Source organism: Gnatocerus cornutus, chromosome 9, assembly GCF_029298725.1.
Source record: "Gnatocerus cornutus isolate USDA-ARS CGAHR chromosome 9, icGnaCorn1.1, whole genome shotgun sequence".
NCBI classification, from domain to species: domain Eukaryota; kingdom Metazoa; phylum Arthropoda; class Insecta; order Coleoptera; family Tenebrionidae; genus Gnatocerus; species Gnatocerus cornutus.
The window spans coordinates 2,941,894-2,961,903 of NC_142241.1; the positions used below are offsets into that span (position 1 = coordinate 2,941,894).

General features: G+C 33.2%; 1 protein-coding gene across 1 annotated transcript; it reads right to left on the reverse strand.

Annotated features, from left to right (window-relative positions):
- Positions 1-6,951: 6,951 nt before the first annotated feature.
- On the reverse strand, positions 6,952-10,968 carry LOC148167796 (uncharacterized protein C2orf42). The gene is made up of 4 exons (XM_088045178.1): positions 10,699-10,968; positions 10,186-10,648; positions 9,730-10,136; positions 6,952-9,683 (listed from the first exon to the last, which is right to left on the reverse strand). Exons 1-4 carry the CDS (start codon positions 10,960-10,962, stop codon positions 9,324-9,326), a joined length of 1,494 nt encoding a protein of 497 aa, XP_087901304.1. The 5' UTR covers positions 10,963-10,968; the 3' UTR covers positions 6,952-9,323.
- Between the last annotated feature and the right edge of the window lie 9,042 nt (positions 10,969-20,010).

Genomic DNA, 20,010 nt, shown 5'->3' on the forward strand with positions numbered 1-20,010 from the left:
TGTGTAAAACGTCTCTAACAATGTGAACGACTTTTAGCATTTTGGTTCTAAAACTGTCAATGTAACATTTTGAGGTTATGAAGTAAATTACTTTTTTAAGCCAATGGATGAATGATGAATCAGATTCTAAGTTGACGTGACACACATTACATACACATATGGATAAATATAAATCTAAAAACACTAAATACGCTTATATTAGAAGATTTTGCCAACATAAATTTGAATTTCCAAGGCACACTGAGATGTCAATAATTCTGAAATATAGTAAGACTAGAAAATTATTGATAATGTCATTTGCGTCAACGACCTCAAAGTTCCGTTTTTGTTGTTCAGTTTATAATTTTCAGGTTTTAAACCACAATTAGAACAGTTTTTTTTCAAAACTTACTTTGCTGCTTGATTGAGGTTAACTACAAATGTCAGTTGAAAAATCTAAACCCGCATTTGTAATAAGCAGCAAATTTCTTTGACATTTCATACCACCCTTGATGCTAGAAACATTTATAAACACCTTGTACTAAAAAGCAATCAAATTTGGAGAAAATTTTACCACTAATTAATCGCACCAAATTACAAAACTATAGACCAATCAAAACTTTTGAAAGGTTTGTTCAATGTCGCCAGATCAAAATCCCTAAATTTTAACCCAAGAAATTTCTACACACCATAAAAATCTGAAAAAAAAAAACGAAGAAAACGTCTGTTTTTATTAATAATGTCCTGTAAAAAGATGTCATTATGTATAGTTCGTACAGTGAGAGTTTGAATGACAGAAAAGTAACTAAATCTACGCAATAAAACGCGCGAAATTTAAAATCACAAAATAAGCCCAGTTACTTGACAACCCTGTCAACCCATTTCGCGTAGGAATTTAGTGTTTTTAGTGTATTTTTTAGCATAATTTGCTGCCAACCTATATGTCAACTGTCGAAATCTCCCAATCGAATATACAAGCTGCATTGACTTTAACTAAATAACCTAGATGGTGCAAAGTACCCGCCATGATGTTCCTACTCACCAGCCATATTGGAAATAGTGTATTCTAATTTTTAGGCAACCCGCAATTATCAAGTGTAATGTTTTACTCTAATTTGAAATAAACCACCGAAAATAGTCTGAAGAAACATGCAAAATTTGATAAATTATGACTAAAGTTGTATACCAAACGACCAATTTAAAAAAAATCTAAAATGGTCAAATAGAACCTAGTTTTTTCTAATTATAGTTTTATACCAAACGACCAAAATAATGAAACAAAAACTTTAATTAGAAAAAACTAGGTTCTATTTGACCATTTTAAAAATTTTCAAAACTCATCACTCCTACATTTTTAATAATTTTTATACATTATAAAAACTACAGATCATTTAGTATTTACACTTATTATCATCATTGGATTGCGATAAATTAGGAACTAGTTTATCAAAAATCACTGAGAATTCTACAGCAGCAAAGAAAAGAAAACAGACTACCATTGACTTGTTAGAAATAAATTTTTATTATAAAACTTATTATTTCAATAAACAACGATGCTTGTCAACTTGTGTTAATGACATCGTTGAAAAAACATCTTAGATAAATTATAATAAAATAAAAAAAATAATAAATAAAAATTATAATAAATTTTAAAATGTAAAACAGATTTTGCAATATAGACAACATGTGATACGCCGGTGTATCAGATTTATATCATTGCATACACAATGTTTTTGAAATAAAACTACATAAAAATTTCAGTAAATTTGCTTGTGCGTCACTGATTTAAAAGTTAACAAAATCGAGTTGATGGTTGCTCAGAAAACAGGTCATTCCAGGTGCGTTTTTTGCCAGAAGTGTAAAAAGTTCTTAGATTAGGGTTAATTTTACCGTGTTAGTTTTTGGTTTAAAAATTGTTTTTTCATACTTTAATGCCACTTGACACGATTACATTTTTTCTCAAATTTTTATGAATTAAATTATTTTTAAACAAATATTCTCGTGGTAAACAGCAAAATTGGAGAGAATATGTTGTCAAAAAATTTTTAAAACGTTCTAAAAATTCATATACAGGCTGTCCGAAAAGTCGCGCTCCACCGTGATACTGATGATAAATTCAAATGTGTTTCAACAAATTTTTGTGGTATTTTTACTTAATTAATTTACCTTTATTATTTTCGAAGGTCATTGGTTTTCAAATCGGCACACAAATTGACATCATTGAATTCCAAATGTCACGTTTGAATGCCTAGACGTTCAAAAGGTGATTTTCTTGCCGCAAATGAGTATCACAAATCTCATGAAGAAAAACGGAGGCACAAAAAATATGATCGTGTCAAAGCGCTTGTACATGCATTTTAAAAACATCCTGTATATAGAGTGTAAGGAAGCAAATTATTCACTACAACAAATCAGTTATTCTCGAGATTGTAGACCATTTTATTAGTGCATTGTGGATTATTTCATATAAAAATATACTTCTATAGTATATACGGTGAGAGATTGGGAGATTTCGACAGTTGACATATAGGTTGGCAGCAAATTATGCTACAAAATACACTAAAAACACTAAATTCCTACGCGAAATGGGTTGACAGGGTTGTCAGTAACTAGGGTTATATTGTTATTTTAAATTTCGTGCGTATGGTATAGTTTATCCGGTGATAGATTGGGAGATTTTGACAGTTGACATATAGGATGGCAGCAAATTATACAACAAAAAAAACACTAAATTCCTACGCGAACTGAGTTGACAGGGTTGACAGTAAGTGGGCTTATTTTGTTATTTTAAATTTTGCGCATAAATTTAGTGATTTTTCGGTCATTCAATCTCTCACTGTACAAACTATACATTCGATTTTTCCCTAATTTTCGCCCCGTGGAATTGAAAGCCTGCTTTACACCCAAAAATTTTCGAAAGTTCACACAGGAGAGTCGACTGAGCAGAATGAGCTGCACTTTATATCCGGTGAGAGATTGGGAGATTTTGACAGTTGACATATAGGTTGGCAGCAAATTATGCTACAAAATACACTAAAAACACTAAATTCCTACGCGAACTAGGTTGACAGGGTCGACAGTAAGTGGGCTTATTTTGTTATTTTAAATTTAAATTTCGCGCGTCTGGTACATTTTTATCGCGTAGATTTAGTGACTTTTCTGTCATTCAGTCTCTCTCTGTACGAACTATAGTGACATATCTATCAACTTAATAAATGACAGTAACTAGAGTCGCTAGCAGATTTATTTTAGACGTCAAATGCTAGTAAGTCAAACTTGAAAATTCTAATTTCCTAAATTGTCAAAATTCCGGTAAAACATAGAGCACACTTAAATTTACAGTTGATGACAAAAACTACAAAAAGTTTGTTAGACAAATGTCAAATTAGGTTGAATTGTATAGTATCCGGTGCGAGATTGAGACATTTTGACAGTTGACATATAGGTTGGCAGCAAATTATGCCACAAAATACACTAAAAACACTAAATTCCTACGCAAACTGGGTTGACAGTCAGTGGGCTTATTTTGTTATTTCAAATTTCGCGCGTAAATTCAGTGACTTTTCTGTCATTCAATCTCTCTCTGTACGAACTATAGTGACATATCTATCAACTTAATAAATGACAGTAACTAGAGTCGCTAGCAGATTTATTTTGGACGTCAAATGCTAATAAGTCAAACTTGAAAATTCTAATTTCCTAAAATGTCAAAATTCCGGTAAAACATAGACCACACTTAAATTTACAGTTGATGGCAAAAACTACAAAAAGTTTGTTAAACAAATGTCAAATTAGGTTGAATTGTATAGTATCCAGTGCGAGATTGAGACATTTTGACAGTTGACATATAGGTTGGCAGCAAATTATGCCACAAAATACACTAAAAACACTAAATTCCTACGCAAACTGGGTTGGCAGTCAGTGGGCTTCTTTTGTTATTTCAAATTTCGCGCGTAAATTCAGTGACTTTTCTGTCATTCAATCTCTCTCTGTACGAACTATAGTGACATATCTATCAACTTAATAAATTACAGTAACTAGAGTCGCTAGCTGATTTATTTTAGACGTCAAATGCTAGTAAGTCAAACTTGAAAATTCTAATTTCCTAAATTGTCAAAATTCCGGTAAAACATAGAGCACACTTAAATTTACAGTTGATGACAAAAACTACAAAAAGTTTGTTAGACAAATGTCAAATAAGGTTGAATTGTATAGTATCCGGTGCGAGATTGAGACATTTTGACAGTTGACATATAGGTTGGCAGCAAATTATGCCACAAAATACACTAAAAACACTAAATTCCTACGCAAACTGGGTTGACAGTCAGTGGGCTTCTTTTGTTATTTCAAATTTCGCGCGTAAATTCAGTGACTTTTCTGTCATTCAATCTCTCTCTGTACGAACTATAGTGACATATCTATCAACTTAATAAATTACAGTAACTAGAGTCGCTAGCTGATTTATTTTAGACGTCAAATGCTAATAAGTCAAACTTGAAAATTCTAATTTCCTAAAATGTCAAAATTCCAGTAAAACATAGAGCACACTTAAATTTACAGTTGATGACAAAAACTACAAAAAGTTTGTTAGACAAATGTCAAATTAGGTTGAATTGTATAGTATCCGGTGCGAGATTGAGACATTTTGACAGTTGACATATTGGTTGGCAGCAAATTATGCCACAAAATACACTAAAAACACTAAATTCCTATGCAAACTGGGTTGACAGTCAGTGGGCTTATTTTGTTATTTCAAATTTCGCGCGTAAATTCAGTGACTTTTCTGTCATTCAATCTCTCTCTGTACGAACTATAGTGACATATCTATCAACTTAATAAATGACAGTAACTAGAGTCGCTAGCAGATTTATTTTGGACCTCAAATGCTAATAAGTCAAACTTGAAAATTCTAATTTCCTAAAATGTCAAAATTCCGGTAAAATATAGGGCACACTTAAATTTACAGTTGATGACAAAAACTACAAAAAGTTTGTTAGACAAATATCAAATTAGGTTGAATTGTATAGTATCCAGTGCGAGATTGAGACATTTTGACAGTTGACATTTAGGTTGGCAGCAAATTATGCCACAAAATACACTAAAAACACTAAATTCCTACGCAAACTGGGTTGACAGTCAGTGGGCTTCTTTTGTTATTTCAAATTTCGCGCGTAAATTCAGTGACTTTTCTGTCATTCAATCTCTCTCTGTACGAACTATAGTGACATATCTATCAACTTAATAAATGACAGTAACTAGAGTCGCTAGCAGATTTATTTTGGATGTCAAATGCTAATAAGTCAAACTTGAAAATTCTAATTTCCTAAAATGTCAAAATTCCGGTAAAACATAGAGCACACTTAAATTTACAGTTGATGACAAAAACTACAAAAAGTTTGTTAGACAAATGTCAAATTAGGTTGAATTGTATAGTATCCGGTGCGAGATTGAGACATTTTGACAGTTGACATATTGGTTGGCAGCAAATTATGCCACAAAATACACTAAAAACACTAAATTCCTATGCAAACTGGGTTGACAGTCAGTGGGCTTATTTTGTTATTTCAAATTTCGCGCGTAAATTCAGTGACTTTTCTGTCATTCAATCTCTCTCTGTACGAACTATAGTGACATATCTATCAACTTAATAAATGACAGTAACTAGAGTCGCTAGCAGATTTATTTTGGACCTCAAATGGTAATAAGTCAAACTTGAAAATTCTAATTTCCTAAAATGTCAAAATTCCGGTTAAATATAGGGCACACTTAAATTTACAGTTGATGACAAAAACTACAAAAAGTTTGTTCGACAAATGTCAAATTAGGTTGAATTGTATAGTATCCAGTGCGAGATTGAGACATTTTGACAGTTGACATTTAGGTTGGCAGCAAATTATGCCACAAAATACACTAAAAACACTAAATTCCTACGCAAACTGGGTTGAGAGTCAGTGGGCTTCTTTTGTTATTTCAAATTTCGCGCGTAAATTCAGTGACTTTTCTGTCATTCAATCTCTCTCTGTACGAACTATAGTGACATATCTATCAACTTAATAAATGACAGTAACTAGAGTCGCTAGCAGATTTATTTTGGATGTCAAATGCTAATAAGTCAAACTTGAAAATTCTAATTTCCTAAAATGTCAAAATTCCGGTAAAACATAGAGCACACTTAAATTTACAGTTGATGACAAAAACTACAACAAGTTTGTTAGACAAATGTCAAATTAGGTTGAATTGTATAGTATCCGGTGCGAGATTGAGACATTTTGACAGTTGACATATAGGCTGGCAGCAAATTATGCCACAAAATACACTAAAAACACTAAATTCCTACGCAAACTGGGTTGACAGTCAGTTGGCTTATTTCGTTATTTCAAATTTCGCGCGTAAATTTAGTGACTTTTCTGTCATTCAATCTCTCACCGTGCGAACTATAGTGACATATCTATCAACTTAATAAATGACAGTAACTAGAGTCGCTAGCAGATTTATTTTAGACGTCAAATGCTAATAAGTCAAACTTGAAAATTCTAATTTCCTAAAATGTCAAAATTCCGGTAAAACATAGAGCACACTTAAATTTACAGTTGATGGCAAAAACTACATAAAGTTTGTTAGACAAATGTCAAATTAGGTTGAATTGTATAGTATCCGGTGCGAGATTGAGACATTTTGACAGTTGACATATTGGTTGGCAGCAAATTATGCCACAAAATACACTAAAAACACTAAATTCCTATGCAAACTGGGTTGACAGTCAGTGGGCTTATTTTGTTATTTCAAATTTCGCGCGTAAATTCAGTGACTTTTCTGTCATTCAATCTCTCTCTGTACGAACTATAGTGACATATCTATCAACTTAATAAATGACAGTAACTAGAGTCGCTAGCAGATTTATTTTGGACCTCAAATGCTAATAAGTCAAACTTGAAAATTCTAATTTCCTAAAATGTCAAAATTCCGGTAAAATATAGGGCACACTTAAATTTACAGTTGATGACAAAAACTACAAAAAGTTTGTTAGACAAATGTCAAATTAGGTTGAATTGTATAGTATCCGGTGCGAGATTGAGACATTTTGACAGTTGACATATAGGTTGGCAGCAAATTATGCCACAAAATACACTAAAAACACTAAATTCCTACGCAAACTGGGTTGACAGGGTCGACAGTAAGTGGGCTTATTTTGTTATTTTAAATTTAAATTTCGCGCGTCTGGTACATTTTTATCGCGTAGATTTAGTGACTTTTCTGTCATTCAATCTCTCACCGTACGAACTATAGTGACATATCTATCAACTTAATAAATGACAGTAACTAGAGTCGCTAGCAGATTTATTTTGGACGTCAAATGCTAATAAGTAAAACTTGAAAATTCTAATTTCCTAGAATGTCAAAATTCCGGTAAAACATAGAGCACACTTAAATTTACAGTTGATGGCAAAAACTACAAAAAGTTTGTTAGACAAATGTCAAATTAGGTTGAATTGTATAGTATCCGGTGCGAGATTGAGACATTTTGACAGTTGACATATAGGTTGGCAGCAAATTATGCCACAAAATACACTAAAAACACTAAATTCCTACGCAAACTGGGTTGACAGTCAGTGGGCTTCTTTTGTTATTTCAAATTTCGCGCGTAAATTCAGTGACTTTTCTGTCATTCAATCTCTCACCGTGCGAACTATAGTGACATATCTACCAACTTAATAAGTGACAGTAACTAGAGTCGCTAGCAGATTTATTTTGGACGTCAAATGCTAATAAGTCAAACTTGAAAATTCTAATTTCCTAAAATGTCAAAATTCCGGTAAAATATAGGGCACACTTAAATTTACAGTTGATGACAAAAACTACAAAAAGTTTGTTGGACAAATGTCAAATTAGGTTGAATTGTATAGTATCCAGTGCGAGATTGAGACATTTTGACAGTTGACATTTAGGTTGGCAGCAAATTATGCCACAAAATACACTAAAAACACTAAATTCCTACGCAAACTGGGTTGACAGGGTCGACAGTAAGTGGGCTTATTTTCTTATTTTAAATTTAAATTTCGCGTGTCTGGTACACTTTTTATCGCGTAGATTTAGTGACTTTTCTGTCATTCAATCTCTCATCGTACGAACTATAGTGATATATCTATCAACTTAATAAATGACAGTAACTAGAGTCGCTAGCAGATTTATTTTAGACGTCAAATGCTAATAAGTCAAACTTGAAAATTCTAATTTCCAAAAAAGTCAAAATTCCGGTAAAATATAGGGCACTCTTAAATTTACAGTTGATGACAAAAACTACAAAAAGTTTGTTAGACAAATGTCAAATTAGGTTGAATTGTATAGTATCCGGTGCGAGATTGAGACATTTTGACAATTGACATATTGGTTGGCAGCAAATTATGCCACAAAATACACTAAAAACACTAAATTCCTACGCAAACTGGGTTGACAGTCAGTGGGCTTATTTTGTTATTTCAAATTTCGCGCGTAAATTCAGTGACTTTTCTGTCATTCAATCTCTCTCTGTACGAACTATAGTGACATATCTATCAACTTAATAAATGACAGTAACTAGAGTCGCTAGCAGATTTATTTTGGACGTCAAATGCTAATAAGTCAAACTTGAAAATTCTAATTTCCTAAAATGTCAAAATTCCGGTAAAACATAGACCACACTTAAATTTACAGTTGATGACAAAAACTACAAAAAGTTTGTTAGACAAATGTTAAATTAGGTTGAATTGTATAGTATCCGGTGCGAGATTGAGACATTTTGACAATTGACATATAGGTTGGCAGCAAATTATGCCACAAAATACACCAAAAACACTAAATTCCTGCAAACTGGGTTGACAGTCAGTGGACTTATTTCGTTATTTCAAATTTCGCGCGTAAATTCAGTGACTTTTCTGTCATTCAATCTCTCTCTGTACGAACTATAAACTTTTTATTGCGCAGATTTAGTGACTTTTCTGTCATTCAAACTCTCACTGTACGAACTATATAGTCGGAATTTTCTAACTTTGGTTTAACTCCGCCCACATGAACAAATGACGATTTAAATTTGACGAATCAAGGAATAGCTAGCCTCCTTTACCCAACATAATAAAAAATTTGACAACTCTAGTGTCATACTTGTCAAGAAGATTCGCAGTTTTGCAGAAATTCAATTAATCGTGAAACTTTCGTCGATTTTGATTGTGTTTCGTCTTCTAATGTGTGGACATTTCTATCCCGGCTTCTGCAAATACCAACGGACTATCAAAATGTTGCAGAGTAAATCAGACTTCCAGCTAAAAGGTAGGCGGAGTTAAACCAAATTTATAAAATTTTGACTATAATTAGGTTGTATTCTTCCGCCCGTATTTATATTGAAATTTCAACTGCCCCACCTTCGAAACGCCATAAATGCTCGAAACCCACTCAATCAAAAACGGATTATTCGTGTTATCACTCTCATCAACAGTTGATTGCCCCACATTTAAAAAAAAAATGAAACTCGCAGGACAAGAAACATTATCGTGATCTTCGTACTCCACATATCCCTTTTGATTATCATGAATAAATTTCTTGGAAATTTTCAGTTTCACTTCAGCCGTATCAAAAATTTCCTTCAAATGAAGAATACTCATAACACGAAAAGTCCCATCGTTCTCTTCGTAAACGGTTGGAATCCTTTTGTGAAATTCTTCGTAAAAGCTCTAAAACAAATAATTTAAAACCAGATTTACACGTGGCGAAAGAGACCTCTGGAATGGAAAAGAGTAAAGTGTTCAAAGTCCCACAGTTCTCGAAGTGCATCGTTTGATTAATTGATTCGGTGGCGTAAATCAGCCATTCTTCGAACTTCCAGCAAATTGCTCCAGGGGTGTTATTTATGTCTTCCAGAACTTTAATTTCGACGGGATAAATGTTAGGCACCAACTTCTTGTACTTTTTGTGGTGAGGTCTGATTTTGTGCGTTTTGGACCTGGGGATTCTGTCGACTTTAAGTTTGGTGGTTTGATCACGTCTCTTTAGATTCCGAGAGAGAAAAGGATCTTGATTCCTTCCAAGTTCGAGATTGATCAAGTGCATGAACTCTTGCGAGAACTTCGCGTCGCTTGCTAGAGCACAAATGCAGGCGTAGTAATGGATGCATTTAGCTGCAACACCTGAAACTAAGGTGTTAAAACAGTAGTGAGAATGCCATGTATGGGTAACTCATGAATTCGGTGCAACTGCAGTAGTATTTATCGTAAATTCCTCTCCCTTTCGTCGATCCAAAACTGAAGTGAAGATACCCCAAGGGGTGCTTAGGCGAGACTTGACATTTCACCACCATGACGGTCCGTGACACTCGCTGCACCAGCGGTCCCTCTTTCTCCGACAAAAGCACCCAAAGCTTTCTTTTCATTTCCTTCGACAACTTCAGCGAGTCCAAAACGTCCCTGTTAAACTCCAAAGGGACCGCCATGTTTTCACTCCTAACCGCTGATTCAATATGCGTGCACAACAACGACGAATTATCCTGGTCCAACTCGTGGCATTTGAGAATCGAATCGTCGAAAAGCCGTTGACACGAATCCACAAAACACAGCGCGTTTTCCGACAAAATACTCTTATCTTGGTTGGACAACAGTGGCAACTGGACGAACCCCCGATGGTCCGGCCCTCGATCTCTCACCTGGAAGCAACACCAAGAAGTAACTTGTTCAGAAAGCGAGGTTTTCTCACTCTGACGGAGTACACCTGGCGAACGATTCCACCAAGTCGCACGGCGTCCAAGTTGACTTTTCTCTTATCCGCGTATCCTTTGAAAACGGCGTCACAAAGTTTGTTCTTGCAGATTAAACCGCGCGTGCCGTTGAAGATTCCGCATTTTGGGCATTTTTTGATGCCGCGTTTCGTCGCTCTGCCTAAGTTGGAGAGGATTTTGGTGGTTTCGGGCGAAGTTGTTGGGAAAAAGGTGTAGATGTAGTGGGACGAGCGGTCGCTCATTTTCGATGGAAGACAGACTGAGTGGCTAAAAATAGGTGGAGCGGGTAGAGGGAATAAGAAGCACGAGGAGTAAAATTGGAACCGGGAAAAACGAAATCTTTTTATTTGTTGTGAAGGTATTAGCACTCATTTTACGCAAATCTATGCTTAGAATTGCCGTACATCAAGAAACAACTTATTTAGAATGGATACAGGTGTCCCAGAACTCAGACCCAGAGAAAAATAGCTTATGGAGACAACAATTTTGAACCAAAATTTCGAAACAAAAATTTGGTAGCTCAAAAGCTTTCAAATAATAGAAACTAACTTGTTCAGTTTTGGAGATTTTCTCCTTTTTTTCAGTATCTTCTTTGCAGTATCTATCTTCTGCAAATAATTTAAAATTACGCCACGAGTATGGAAGTCAGGTAAAATTTAACTATTTAATAGTATAGTCAGAATTTTATAACTTTGGTTTAACTCAGCCCACCTTTTGAGCCAGGAAGTCTGATTTACTCTGCAACATTTTGATAGTTCGTTGATATTTGCTAGAAGCCGGGATAAAAATGTCCACACATTAGACGACGAAACACGATAAAAATCCACGATTAATTGAATTCCCGCAAACCTGCGAATTTTTTTGACAAGTGTGACACTAGAGTTGTCAAATTTTTGATTATGTTGTGTAAAGGAGGCTAACTATTCCTCGATTCGACAAATTCAAGTCGTCATTGTTCATGTGGGCGGAGTTAAACCAAAGTTACAAAATTCCGACTATAGCTACATTTCAATTTCCACTCTATTTGTGTCTGGGAACTGAGCACTTTTGTGTACAGTCAGCCGTAAAAGAAATGAGCTCACGAGTAAACTGTTAACGGGTGGTGTCGATAATTTGCACTACTAGTTTGACGTTTTGATCAGAATTCTAAACAAACTGTTTGAACTAACATTCATTGTCCAAAATAAACTTTGACGATGCTTCTGATGCATAATTCCACACTTCTTTTCTTTTCTTTTCTTACCGACCTTTTCCATTTTCAGGCAGCAGGTCCGCCGTAACCTTAGGTACATTCAAAATCAGACATCACAAGTCAAGATCTGTGAAATGCTAGCCGAATATAATTTACAATTGACACTTATTAGTCACATGTCAGTTGCAGAATCTTGCCTACTTTTTTAATCATGAACTCAAGTCCGTTTTTTTTTTTAAAAACCACCAACACCGCAATCTTCCCCTGCATTACAACCGGCAACGTTGCCTAGGGAGATTTTTGGTGAGAAAATAGTTGTCAAATTTTTGACATTTCTGAAAATTAGGCAGTGTTTCCGTTAAAAACGTTTCTTTTACAGCGTGTTGGATTGCAAATCAAAGGATTTAAAAGTGAAAAGACTCGGCACAGCCTGAAAGGCTGTTTTGTGTAATCAAATTGTCAATTAGGCAGCTAACCTATTTGATTTTATCACCAAAAAGTCACCATCGACGACGTTGCCGGTTGTAAAGTGGTGGGAAAGTGCGGTGTTGGTGGTTTTTTAATAAAAAAACGGACTTTAGGTAGCTACATTTCAATTTCCACTCCATTTGTGTCTGGGAACTGAGCACTTTTGTGTACAGTCGGCCGTAAAAGAAATGAGCTCATGAGTAAACCAATCTGCACCCTCATAAAACACATTTGAAGAGACGAAGAAATACATTGTTATTGAATACCTAACTAGTGATATTTGTAAGGTTTCGTTTTATAAACGTTGTTTTCCATACTTACTTTAATTTGTAAATGCGCACTATGTGCCGTGGATTTATAATCGACGATTTTAGCAATCACAATTAACGATTGGCAAGTTTGTATTGATATTTAACTTAAAGGTAATAATATATATATACTATATTTCAGAATTATTGACATCTCAGTAGGCCATGTCTGTGTAAAACGCGTCTTTTTGGTTCTAAAACTGTCAATGTAACATTTTGAGGTTATGAAGTAAATTACTTTTTTAAGCTAGTGGATTGATATTTTAATCAGATTCTGAATCTACCATCATAATACAGATTTCTTCTGCTTCAAATTCCAGTTCCTCTTCAGAATCTGATGAATCAGATTCTAAGTTGACGCTTATATTAGAAGATTCTGCCAACATAAATTTGAATTTCCAAGGCACACTGAGATGTCAATAATTCTAAAATATAGTAAACAAGGTGATTCTTATTAATATAAATCAAAGGGTGCGTTGACATTTTTTAGACATGTGTTTTCTTACAACATACGATTTTGCTCAAGTTGAACGGTGAACGTTATTTTGTTATTTGTCACCAAGCATAACAATGAGACAAAAAGTGTTCATGTGTCTTGTAACAACCACAATCCGCAAATCTAACACTTACACCTGACTTGACAGATGACAGATCAGTGACAGCGAAGTTGGAGCCCAATTGCGTATCAAGTGGTAACATTTCGCGGTAAAACAAATTCACTTTAAATGTCCAAAACGTGCTGAAAACGAAGAAATTTCGAAGCATTGTTGTTGAAGATCTAACTAGTGATATTTGTAAGGTTTCGTTTTAATGTTATTTTCCATACTGACCTTAATTTGTAAATGCGTAGGGGAAACCGGTGTCAATTGTAACAACGGCATCTTTTTGAAATTTGAAACATTGTTCAGAAATAAAGTTTAGATACATTATCTAGCTTATTACTATGAGGTGTGCACGCATGCTCTGTACATACCATGTGTGTTAGAGCCAAATGTATAAAAAACGAGTAAAAAGTAAATAAACATTGTAACATTAATTTCATTTAACTGGGGAAAATAACCAAGAAGAACATATTGCAAGATAAGGATCATTTTTTGTATTGTCTCTTCTTTGATTTCTTGTTGATTTGTGTTTGGGTTATGGCCAAACACATTAGATAAAACCAATAATGTTTGTTTAAGTTATTCAATGTCAATTGTAACACATGGTCTGGTCTGACAGTAAAAAGTTAAAATTTGTAGAAAGTAAAATAATAATAATTATAGAATTATAGAATTATGGTAAGCTCACCAAACTGCCAAACTGGAATGCAAATCAAACGTCATTGTGATATGAATTGATCAAAGAACCTAGTTATTTGATTTTTTTTAATTAAATTAAATCCGTGTGTTGTTATTGTCAACTGAAAAACTGAAAAGTTATTGGAATTTTAAACTTCAGAATTATGTCTGTTAAGTTTTTCAGTTTTCAACTGCAATAAATTCAAAATTTTAAATAGTTAAATAATCTTATTATAAACAAATATTATATATTTTGTTACAATTGACACCGGTCTCCCTACTATCTTTTTTACACAGCCGTGGATTTATAACCGACGATTTTAGGAATCACAATTAACGATTAACACATTTAACAGATCTGGTGTTTTTTAACTCTACTGCTAAAAGTTAGCAACTATTTAACACTAGTGCTAAAATGTGATACTTTTTTAGTTGCTAAGAATACGACCAAAATGTCTACTTTTACCATAACTCGTACAAATGGCTATTTAATGGTATAAGTGAATAAAAACGAATTTTATCCAACGAAAAAACAGTTTAGCACACGAGGTGAGGTGCATAAAATTTGTTTATTCACATGTATCATACAAGATTTTTTTCAATTTTGGAGAATTTTTCAAAAAAAATATTATTTAGGTAATCCATTTTGATTTTTCTAGCAATAAATTGAATACTGCAACTGCAGCTTCATTCAGAACATCTTGTGGGATGCTTTCGTCCTGTTATTTGGAAAATTCTTCAAAATATAATCTGGTTCTGTATGCCCAATAAAGTACTATTTTCGAATTTGCCGCTTTAATACGTCCATTAGTACAAGGTGTTTATAAATGTTTCTAGCATCAAGCGTGGCTTTGGAATTTCTGTCGTACACTATTTTGACGCTTTATTTTCATGGTGAATATAACTATCTTGAAAATTATTTATAATGTTACTTACTTCAATGACGTTTTAGTTACGGTTTTGTGCCCAAGTTTTCGATTTTCGGGTTTTAAACCACAACTCGAACAGTTTATTTCTCAAAACTTACTTTGCTTCATGTTTGAGGTTAACTGCAAATGTCAGTTGACAAATCGAAACCCACATTTGTAATGAGCGGCACATTTCTTTGACATTTCATAGCCACCCTTGATGCTAGAAACATTTATAAACACGTTGTATAATCAATTTGGAGTCGTTTATAGGTAAAGTCCGTTTTTTTTTTAAACCACCAACACCGCAATCTTTCCCTGCATTACAACCGGCAACGTTGCCTAGGGAGATTTTTGGTGAGAAAATAGTTGTCAAATTTTTGACATTTCTGAAAATTAGGCAGTGTTTCCGTTAAAAACGTTTCTTTTACAGCGTGTTGGATTGCAAATCAAAGGATTTAATAGTGAAAAGACTCGGCACAGCCTGAAAGGCCGTTTTGTGTAATCAAATTGTCAATTAGGCAACTAACCTATTTGATTTTATCACCAAAAAGTCACCATCGACGACGTTGCCGGTTGTAAAGTGGTGGGAGAGTGCGGTGTTGGTGGTTTTTTAATAAAAAAACGGACTTTATCTATAAAAGAACTCAAAGTAGGAAATTTTGTTTTTTAAGAATTGGTGGAACAAATTACCCTGAATGTCATCTGTTTGCTGTCAAGTTCTTGGTTAATTTGGATTTTACGATTCGTGTTTAATAAATTGCTGTGTGAATAAAAAATGTATCAATATAATTGAATTGTCCTTTGCGGCGAACAATAATTGTACCTAAATATATGTGAATACTGGCTGTGAGGTTAGGTTACGTTATGTCAAAATTCAGTGACAGTGAAACTCAATAAATGTCAAATTTTAAATTGAATTTGAAAATCAAGTGGCAAGTCGTGGTTACAAAACCATTACCAATCGTGTAACACGAAAACTCTTAGAATTGGAAAATTTAAATTTTTTATTAAAAGAAGGGTGCAAATTCGAAAAAATAGTATAAAGGACTTGTTTTATAATGGCATACAATGGCAAATTGACCATTATAAAACACGTTTTTAATATACTATTTTATTCCTGTCGCATTTTACTCCCTCATTGTTGCTAAGAAAACACAGGTATGTTCAAACTGCTTGATGAATTTAAATTTGAGCTTTGAAGATATTTTTTCATAAGTAAAGCAACTGACAGATCGCGTGTCGCGCGAAATTTCCATAAAAAATTGCTGTGATTGGTTTATTTGAAAAAATAAATGGTTCTCATTGGTCGAAGCTATGGTGAGTTGAATTCTCATAGGTAATATAACGAGTGAGCTCAAAATTGTCTGACAAGGCTTGGCGCCATAATACCACGGTAGATCTCAAATCTGATTGGATGTTAACTTATCTTATAAGCATGGAATAGTCACGGAAATTTCACTAGTGAGATTTACAGAAAAAATTTGTTGTGATTGGTTGATTTGAAAAAATAAATGTCTCCGATTCGTCGAATGTATAGGAGAAAAATTTTGTATTATTTTCTGGAATAAACATTGAAAGTGCCCTCGCTCCCTGCGGTAGATCAGGAATCACTTACAATCTCGGGATTAGTATGAAGGTTTATTTCCTTAATGAATAAATAGCTATTATTGATTCCGAGAAAAAAAAATAAATTTATTTATATGTGTTATGTAATTCCAAAAGTGCTTAATTTAGATAGAGAACATGTAAAATTAAGTGACTTGAGAATTTTATTAAAAAAAACATTTATTATTCGTTTTCTCAAGTGCCTGGACTTAAACCAAGACAGAGAGTACTGAATAAACTCCTTTTAAAAACTAAAAAATCATGTTGCATTTTATAAAATTATATTCTCACCTTACTTACCGCAAGTGCCATTTTGTAGTTAATTGAATAATTTACCAATATCGTCTCAATTCCTCGTTGTTTAAGAAGATTTTCTGAAAATATTAGAAATATTTGTTTGTTCCGTTTGTTTAAATTGTACCATGCGATGTCAATAAGAATGTCTAATGCTCCTTCTCCCTACAAAATTTTTTATATTATTATTGAGTATCAAAATTAGTGTTGTATCCACACTGTGGAATTTTCCTCCAATGACTGACCAGTCCAAATAGAACCACAAAAAATTAACCAACTTCCAAATCCCATGAAGAATATTCTCGGGTAATTTTCCGGAGTCAGATAAATATTCTATAATCTTTCATCTTTAATTTATTGGCGAGAATTACATTACTTACGTATTCAAGAAAGTAAAAGATAATACCAATTACCATTGGCCAAGTTGTGAAAATAAAACAACTTATTAAATGACGTACTGGCCGTAGCGTTATTGAATAAAGACTGCAAAAAAAGTCATAACAATCCAAAATTTAGAAGAAAGCTAATTTACTTACTTTAAGAACTCGTCAAGTCTTTGAATGCAGAAAATTAACCTTCTGTGGATTTCTTGCTGGCAAATTTCATTATAAAACGTTTCCTTTTCTTCTATGGACTCAACAGGCTTTCCAATGTTTCTTAAGTACTCTTTAAACATCAGAATCTGGTACTTCAAATGTTTAGTGTAATACATGAACTCGAAACATAAAGCAATTACTACATAGCCCAAGATTGGAAAAGTTAATTTGTAAATAATTACGATGAAGTGACTTTTATGTTTCATACCAAAACAAGTAATAAAAAAAAGTTTTTCATCTCCACTGCAACTTACAATAAGAGTACAAGTAGCAATAAATATGGTTATACTGGTAACCACAACGTATCCAGAAAGCGCAAAAACTTCTTTCTTGATTCGCGACTCAACTTTTTTACCAGCATTGTCAATTGTCCAAATCCTAAATTCATTTTTTATATTGTCGATGAATTCACCGTGTACCAGTTTGACCAAAAGTGCTGAAAATGACTACAAATTAAGATACATTTTACAAATTAGTTAGAACTTTTTAAAAAAATTTATACTTGAAATGTGCCAAAGAAAACAGGGCAATATTGCAGAATTTCATCACCGGTTAGTTCATATATCATATAGTAGGTTGTTATAACAGTTGCAGCACTTTGCACCGATAATGTAGCCCATAATAAAATTTTAACTATTTTGTACTTGAATAAGTCCGAAGCTAAGAACTTTAAAATTTTTAAATAATCATCTGAAATGAAATTCAATAAAAAAGTGTTCATATTTCTGGAATTGTGCCTTTCATTAGAGTTTTGTCGTTGTAGTCCATCGTCGAGGAGGTTGGTACAACCGTACGTGGTAGTTCTATTGATTAAAATGGTTTGAAGGTAATCTTGAAGTTTTTTAATCACCAGTGTGCTGATAAATTATTTGTTAATTACATACGCATCTAGAAAAAAGCATCGATAATGGCTTCAATGGCTTAATTATAAAATATGCAACAACTTTCAAATCGGGATTTTTCTATTTCGGTGTCTTACATGTCTCATTAAAACATCCGCTAATACAAGGTGTTTATAATAGTATATTAAAGAACGTGTTTTATAATGGCCAATTTGGTGCACGAGTGCCCGGTGTATGGGACGAGTGCACCAATGCCATTATCAAACAAGTCCTTTATACTATTTTTTCGAATTTGCACCCTTTTTTTTTAATAAAAAATTTAAATTTTCCAATTCTAAGACTTTTCGTGTTACACGATTGATAATGGTTTTGTAACCACGACTTGCCACTTGATTTTCAAATTTAATTTAAACTTTGACATTTATTAACATAATTTATTAACGTAACCTAACTTCACAGCCAGTATTCATATCTATTATATTGAGGTACAATTATTGTTGGCCGCAAAGGACAATTCAATTATATTGATAAAATTTATTAAACACGAATTATCAAATCCGTAATGTGAAATTGACCAAGAACTTGACAGGAAACAGGTGACAGCCAGACTAGTTAGTTCTGCCAATTCTTAAAAAACAAAATTTCCTCCTACTTTGAGTTCTTTTATAGATAGTAATTAGGTAACTTTAAAAATTATTTATTCACAAAACATAAAAGTTACTAAGGTTGGCGAAAAGAAAACATCCTAAATGTTGGTAAAAGTGGTAACTAAATGGGCAGTTGACGTTTCCAATGTCAAAAGTTCAACTTAAATGTTTCATTATCAACTGGAACCTAAACACTTCCCTTAATTAACCTAAAATAACAAAAATGGCTGACATAAACAACAAACTTCAAAGTATAGTTTCAAAGAGAATTCGATTTATGCGGATCGCCAAATACACTCTGATTTACCAAAAATCTAAGATAACTTTGGTTTAACACCACCTAGCATTTGGGCCAATAGAGTTTTAGTTGAAAGTCTGATTCACATTGCAACATTTTTCTATTCTGTTAATAATATCCATTCATAAAACATAAAAATCAAATTACCTTAGATTCGATCAAGCTGCATAAATCGATCTCTCTGTGGGACTGTACTTTAATAGTATATTAAAGAACGTGTTTTATAATGGCCAATTTGGTGCACCAATGCCAGTATAAAACAAGTCCTTTATACTATTTTTTCGAATTTGCACCCTTTTTTTAATAAAAAATTTAAATTTTCCAATTCTAAGACTTTTCGTTTTACACGATTGGTAATAGTTTTGTAAATTTGACATTTATCGAGTTTCACTATCACTAAATTTTGACTTAACGTAACCTAACCTCACAGCCAGTATTCACATCTAATATATTTAGGTACAATTATTGTTGGCCGCAAAGGACAATTCAATTATATTGATACATTTTTTATTCACGCAGCAATTTATTAAACACGAATCGTAGAATCCAAATTGACCAAGATCTTGACAGAAAACAGGTGACAGCCAGATTAATTAGTTCTGCCAATTCTTAAAAAACAAAATTTCCTACTTTTAGTTCTTTTATAGATACCTATAAACGACTCCAAATTAAGTACTCTAATGGACCTATTAAAGCGGCAAATTCGAAAAACGAAATTTACAAATGTAGGTTTAGATTTTTTCACCTGACAAGTTAGTTAAAAAAACTGTTCTAGTTATGATTTGAAGCCAGAAAATTAAAAATTTTGACAAAAACAATTAACTGGAATTTTAAATGTAGTTAAACATA

What these genes read in the sequence shown, in the direction of transcription:
- LOC148167796 (XM_088045178.1), bottom strand. Translation starts at nt 10,962, where the DNA reads ATGAGCGACCGCTCGTCCCACTACATCTACACCTTTTTCCCAACAACT. An exon ending in GCCAGGTGTACTCCGTCAGA is followed by an intron (nt 10,649 to 10,698) that starts GTGAGAAAACCT and finishes TGTTGCTTCCAG; the next exon opens with GTGAGAGATCGAGGGCCGGA. An exon ending in CAGTTGCACCGAATTCATGA is followed by an intron (nt 10,137 to 10,185) that starts GTTACCCATACA and finishes CCTTAGTTTCAG; the next exon opens with GTGTTGCAGCTAAATGCATC.